The sequence below is a fragment of the Pteropus alecto genome, unplaced genomic scaffold (genome assembly GCF_000325575.1).
Source record: "Pteropus alecto unplaced genomic scaffold, ASM32557v1 scaffold17, whole genome shotgun sequence".
NCBI lineage: Eukaryota > Metazoa > Chordata > Mammalia > Chiroptera > Pteropodidae > Pteropus > Pteropus alecto.
Genome location: NW_006440645.1, coordinates 7372050 through 7379115, shown reverse-complemented (window position 1 = coordinate 7379115; position 7066 = coordinate 7372050). Strand labels below are relative to the sequence as shown.

Genomic DNA, 7066 nt, shown 5'->3' with positions numbered 1-7066 from the left:
TATCTTCACATTTCTTGCAAATAATTCCCAGATCCAACATAGTCTTTGCCAGAGTAGATATTTACATATCCAATTAAGGCAATCCATGTGGATGGTTGACATTCCATCCTAAAACTCATCAGAGAAAATATGGATTTGCCATCTCTTGGCCTACTTATAATCTTTCTTGCTACTCCATTTTTTTGGACACATTTCTGAATACTTTTAATTTTTCAATATTAGACCATCACTTGAGTGCATAGAAAATCTTATTCTTAGGTTGATTCTCAAAGCTTAACTTCTGTTAGAACATTAGATCCAAATAAGACTGATTCAACTATCATTTATTAAGTGCTAGATTCTTTGAAATATGCTTCACACATATATCCTTTCACATTTTCTGATATTCTCTTTAGTTATGAATAGATATTTAAAGCTTAAAAAATTTTATGTCATAGCTTAGAAATACTCAATGTTCCAACACACAGAAAACCATCCTCACATAGCTAATGGTCTTCAAACTCCTTTCTTCCTTCAATTTTCTGTCAAAAAAATTCTAGGACACAACCATTAAATAACTACCTGTGCCAAGGATTTCAGAAAAATTGAAATGAATACCTATTTTCACCCAAAACTTTCATCTAACTTCAGTAATACCAAGGGAAATAGACACATCATACTACATATTAGGTGCATGTTTTTATAGAAAAGTATATTCAATTGTTATCAAACTGCATATCATATAATGCACTGATATTACACTTTTATAGATTATTTCAACTACTATTTAGAAATTCCACTTTATACCTAAAACAAATGAGAAGGAATGTTTACAGTGCAGCTTATATCTATGATATCCAATCTGGTGTTGCCACCACAGCAGTGGTCCCAGGTTCTTAGAGAATGTCACAGAACTCCAAACAAGCAAGCAAAATTTCTAAATGCCCTTTGTTACTTTTGGTAGAGAAGGGGTATAAATATCAAATGATGGTATGTTACTTTAAAAAAGTTATATTTGTATTTTCCCTTAAAATTTAAGATTTTTTTTTCTCTCTCTCTTATAAAGCCTATTTTTATAAGGCCGAGCGTGACTGGGTTGGAGACAACACATACTGCTAGCAGACTAAAGACACTTCTCACGTAAGAGGTCAGCGCTCCAAATGTGTTTGCTTCTTTGTTAATCTCCGCTATGGATTCAAAATCTCTTGATTTTACCACTTATACTTTAAAAATAGATCAGTTACTACTTATAGGGTCTTCTGCTACCATTGAGTAGACTCTAAGAAATACAATAACTCAATAATGATATGAGAGGGCAATCAGTTGGTTTAAATCAAGGGGTCAGCTCCTCACATTGCCAGTTTGGCTGCACAAACTAGTTTCAACTATGGTTGCCAAAATATCCATAAAGGATTTCTCAGCCCTGGCACTGATAATTTGGGCCAGACAGTTCTTTGTTGAAAGAGTGGGGCTATTCTGTGCACTGCAGAGTCTGGAAGCCCCCTGGCCTCTACCTGCTACATGCAGTGGCATTCCTAGCAAAAATATCTTCAGATATTTTCAGATGTGCTCTAGGGGGCAAAATCTCCTCTAGTTGAGAACCACTGACCTATACCATCATTTTCCATTTATTGTTCTATGGAACAATAGTTCCATAGTTCCATAGACATTCGAATAAGCTGGGAAAAACATTCTTGGAGTGTTTCAATAGATATAAACACATTAAAGGATATGAGAAGTTCTGCACTAAAGAAAGCATCTGCTTATTATTTCCCAAGCTTGGCTATCTGGACAAAAGTTGCCCTAGAAAGGGGTGGAGGAGTGTTGTCAAAAGGCTTATTGTTGCCATTTACTTTCTAGCTTGCTACTTAGAAAAATAAGACTACTTGTAGGCCTATATATTTAGTAATAACAAAAACTTTCCAATCTTGCAATATGAACAATGGATAAACATTTTAACATATAGAAATAACAAAAAATTCTTTAAGAGCTTCCAAATACTTTTAGTAAGCATAATTCACAAATAAAATTAGTTCATAACTTGAAACCATTAAAAGAAATCACACATTTACATCAGTAGACGTAATATTTAACAAGCGAATTAGATACATTAAATTAAATATTATTTAACTACAATATTATTAGATCAGATATATTATTTGAAAATCTGATTATTTTATAATCCACCATTTCAAAGACAAATAGTACACAATTATAAAGTTCTTTTGATTATGACTGCCTACACCAAGTATTTGCTAATTATGACTTGCCGCTTATTTTTGTAGTTTTATCAAAACACGGCTATACTCGTTTTGTTCTGTAGTAACCACATACCACAAGGACGACCAATGGTATGTTAAACATCTTAAACTAAGATATCATGTAATCTGTACATATCATTCCTTGCCTTCCAGAAACTTTTTAAGAGTTTCCCACCCACAAATTTAAGGCAATGACTGTAGATTCATTTTGTTTTGTTGCATATTTTGTTTTGTTATAGATAATATTCATACTAAAAGACTTTATAGTCCTAGCTTTAGAATGCTAAAGTGTGAGACATCTACCCTTCCACTCATCTCACAATTTGATTAAAAAAAAAGTGAAGATGTTCATTGAATTTTTGTTTGTTAATAGTGAAATAATGTGAACTTTTCACTAACTGCAGTGTATCTATCAATGGACTAGTATACAGTCATTAAAAAGAATGAGATAAATTAGAGCTACATGTACAAGTTTTTTTAGAAAAGCAATCACAAACCATGTATAATGTAATTCTACTTTTGTTAAAAAAAAGAATAGAAAATCATCTGGGTTATATATACATACTCACGTACTTGCATCAAACTAGGAACATGCACACTAAATTGTAAGAGGTGGTTAGAAAGGGACAAAGGGGGAGAGTCATTTTATGTAATTCTTTAGCATTTAAAGTATTTTAAATCGAAGTTAATGTAAGCTCATAGTAAAACATACAAACCAAAGGAACTCGTATAGTACAAAGAATATGTAATTAAAGTAAAAGTCTCTCCCTCCCCCTAAACTTCTATCACCATAAAAAGTCCTCCTACCCAACTATAGCCACTGATAACCTCTGAAGTTTGGCACTGTTGATGTATAAAAAATTTTAATACTCAAGTAAGTGATTTCTACTTTTTTAGCATTGAAAAGAACATCTCACATATCTGAAATGCAGTATTTAAATATTTTCCCATATTTTCAGATTATTCATGCACTAATCAAGAGGGAAAAAGAAAAGACAAAACCAGAGAACTGAATATTAAGTCTGATCATACAAGATTCTGATAAAGCAATACACCTAACAAAAATCTCCTGAAATAGTTTTCATTCAAAAAATCCATTTTCTTAATGTAAAATATGTTCATAAAAATTCAAAGCATTATACACTATGTATTAAAAGTATACCCTCCAATGTTAATTGTTTATAGTCTTCCGCCCTGCTTGCCATCATGTTTATACTAACACGTTAGTATCCTTTTTATGAATTTTTAAAAATAAGACTTTACATATTCTTAAAATAACTTAAAAGCATAATAAGACATTTAAAAAAATAATTTCTTAAAAGCTAGCAAAAAATAGATGAATTTGCTGATATTAGAGCAAAGATACGTCTCTGTATAATAACTGCCTTGCCACGTAATTTATCCCTTTAATTTTTACATCCCCATTAACGTAGTCTGTATACAGCATCCTTATACCAATGGATAATGGAAGGACATTGGGGATGTAAGCACTCCAACTTTACAGAAGGTGAAATCTGAAGAACTAGCAGGTTATATTACTTGTCCTTGGTCCCTTAATTTATAGGCCAAAACTTATGCAATTACCTTTTTCATTAAACTGTCCTTCTTAGTTTATACATGGTAACCTCCCAAGGATACATAATCAGGTATGTTAAAGAATGAAACAAATGTGAAAATGTATAGATGCCAAAAACCAATAAAATTGAATATTTCTTTCTTCTTTTCCACAGGATCCTTTCATAATGTATTTGAATCTTAGAAATATCTGTGTCACTAGTATCTTGATGTCAGCAACTGAAATATGGAAAACAATTTTTTGTAAAGCTATATTTATATGTATATATAATTAAATAGTGTGGTTTATTAGAAATGTTAGTTCCTGTAATAGTTATATTTTTTTGCTAGATAGGCATTCAATAAATGAGTATCCAGGGATCAGAATGGGTATTTTTTTCACTCAACGATTTAAGAAATGTTAATTATATGATACAATATGACATTTTGAACTTATAATATAAATTTAAGGCCCACAAAGTAACAAAACAGTGTAAGAGCATGGATTACAGTGAAGTATTAATATTAGTTCAATAAGAATAAAAGATACATTCCTGAGGTAAATGACAGTACATAGTCAGGGAAAGAAAGGCAGAATTTCTGATAAAAGCTAATTATGAATATGATCCTTCCACCTTAGGAAATTTCTAGTTTGTTAGGCTCATTGAACCTAGATATTAGTAGTGACACTCTTACACACACATCAGAAATATATTAAATCTCAGCCACATAGAATTAGCCAATGTGCCTAAGAATAGCAATAAAAAGAACGTTAGAGGACTGGAATGAGCAGCCAAATTTTTAAAGAACACTCTTTGTAAGTCTAGCCAGGCTCTTTAAAGAGTCATGCACTCACTACTAGAATTGCAGAGTCTAGAAATGCAGTATTTGTCTTACAGTTCTGGTATCTGATATTTCAGGATAAAGCTTTAAGGATTAGGAGAATGTCCATCCTACCTCTCATTTTTTCTTCATAGGTTAAGTCCCTAAAGCCAAAGGCTGCCCCTATTAACCTCTACTAAACGAGAGTGAAATTTCCTGGTTCTTTTCTGGAAGAAGCCCATATCTGTTTTGGCTTAAAACAAATCTTATAGAGATGAAGTTACAAACAGTTCACAATTACTGCTTCAGCCTCTTATTGTGCATAAAAACCAGGAAAAGATGTAAAAAGGAAAAACAAGAGTTCTAATAGTACTATGAAGATTAACTGACCTACGCTCATATATGAGAATATAAAGATCCAAAATTTCAATAGAAATATAATGCATAAATCTGGAAAAGGTGATATAAAACCTTCCAGAATATTCTTTCAAAGAAACCAAAGCACAAGCTGCTTCAAGTAAGCTACTCTTCAACATATCCTGGACATATTAAAAAAAATTATTCATAGAATTGTAGTAATTTAATCATTTAAAGGCTTAACAATGATCTTGGTTAAGATTAGTCTTATATTAAAAGTATTGTATTTTGGACCATTCAGAGGAGTCAAATTAATATGGTTACCTTTCCATAAAAAGTAAGACATGAACAGTTGGTTTCCTCATAAAATTACCTGTAACAGGAGCTTACAATAATCCAATTTTTCATATCCCTGCCTTAATTATATTCTTTGCCAAAAAACTTCCCAGACCAGAGAAACAATAGAACATGTGGGAGCATGTTTCCATGACATAATGCCATTCCTTTTAAGCCTTTCATCAAAGATTCATAATAGAATGACTCCACAGTCATGTTTATACAGAACAGTCGCCTCCGACTCTCCAACAATTCAGTCTGTACAAAAACACTTCTGATAGGTTCCAACTCCACCACTTTCCATTAAAGGACGCACCTCACCAATACAAGAAGCCAATGACTCTCATCCCTAATTTCTCTCCCTATTAATGCACCACTCATTAACATACGCTCCTGGAAACCAGTCCCATTACCTTGAATTCTCAAGGACACTGGTGTAGAAAGCCCTGCACACCTCCATCGCCTCTTAGAGAGAAAAGAAGAAAAAAAAAAAGAAAAGATAAAGAAAGGCAGGCAGGCTTTCTGGGCCAGATGAACCTCTAACTCATAAGATTCCATTTGTTACTGTTCTGCAGGAGAGCTGTCACGCAGAGAGAGATAAGGAGAGGAGGAAGGGCAGAATGAATGTGGAATTCTTCACTCTGCTAGCGGGGGATGCCCGCCCGCGCGGCCGATAATCCCTAAGCTCCACTAGAAGTAATCAGAGGTCTTTCTCCAATGTTCGGGACATGGAGGCGGTCCCACACCAAGCCCTTTCCGGAAGCAAAGCAGGGCTGGTGGAGAACCAGGTGTGGGGTGCGGGTACAGAATGGAAAAATGCGCAAACTATCAGAGCCAAGTCCCTGGCCCTTGAAGGGAAAGCAGCCTCGCGGAGCAGGCAGCCCGACCCCCAACTGGGCTCACCGACCAGCGGGTTCTCGAGACCGCAGCTGGTGGGCTGCACCTGTCATCTCAGGGCTCGGCGCGCATCCCAAGGCAGCAGGCGGGACCAAGCAAAGGGTCGGAGAAAACGTTTCTTAGGGCCGGGGCTACGACCAGACGAGGCACTTACGGGGTACATCTGTCGCTGTACTCATTGGCGATGGTCTCGATGCCGCCACTCCTCGCTACAGCGATGTAGCAGTTGAGAAAGCCGAGGTCAATGCCAACCACAGACATCCCGCCGCCTGATGACCGGGGCGATAGTGCTGAAGCCTCCCGTGCGGGGATCGCGTCCTCTTCTGGGCTGCTGCTCCTGGAATTGAGACTCCTACGAGAAGCAAAGGAGAGATGACCCGAAGTCGCTACGCATTAAATCTAGAGCACCGCGTCGAGCAACCGCGGAGGAAGTGCAGGCCGCCGCGCCGCAGCCTGCGCCGCCGGGGTCTGTCTCCACTGCGGTTCGGCCGCCACCAACCGGCAGTTACTGGGGTCTGCGCCTGCGCGCTCGGCCGCCGGGGAGGCGCTCGAGCCGCGGCTCCGCGCCCGAGGCTGCGCCCCTCCTCGGCTTCGGCCGCTTCCGTCAGCGCTCGGGCAACGGCTGCCTGAGGAGCTGCGGGTTCGAGAAAGATCTGGAAAATGGAGGCGGCTGAGCCGGCCCGGGGTGGGAGGGCAGAGAGGGAGGAGCGGGGAGGATCAGGGAGGAGGGAGAGCGCAAACGGCGTGTTTCGCTCGCCCTCGCGCGGCAGCTGAGCATAGTGCGGCTGGGCTCGCGGGGAGGCGGCCGCTGCTCAACCAGCGGCTCTGGAGACACCCTTGGGTGCTGTCGGCCACGAGAG

General features: G+C 37.8%; 1 protein-coding gene across 1 annotated transcript in view; it reads right to left on the bottom strand.

Moving 5' to 3' along the window:
• HSPA4L (heat shock protein family A (Hsp70) member 4 like) overlaps window positions 1-6844 on the bottom strand; it is a 45455-nt gene extending 38611 nt beyond the window's left edge. Inside the window, exon 1 of the mRNA XM_006917760.3 lies at window positions 6361-6844. Within this exon, the coding sequence (XP_006917822.1) occupies window positions 6361-6467 (107 nt within the window). The 5' untranslated portion in view covers window positions 6468-6844. The remainder of the gene's footprint in view (window positions 1-6360) is intronic.
• Window positions 6845-7066: the final 222 nt, after the last annotated feature.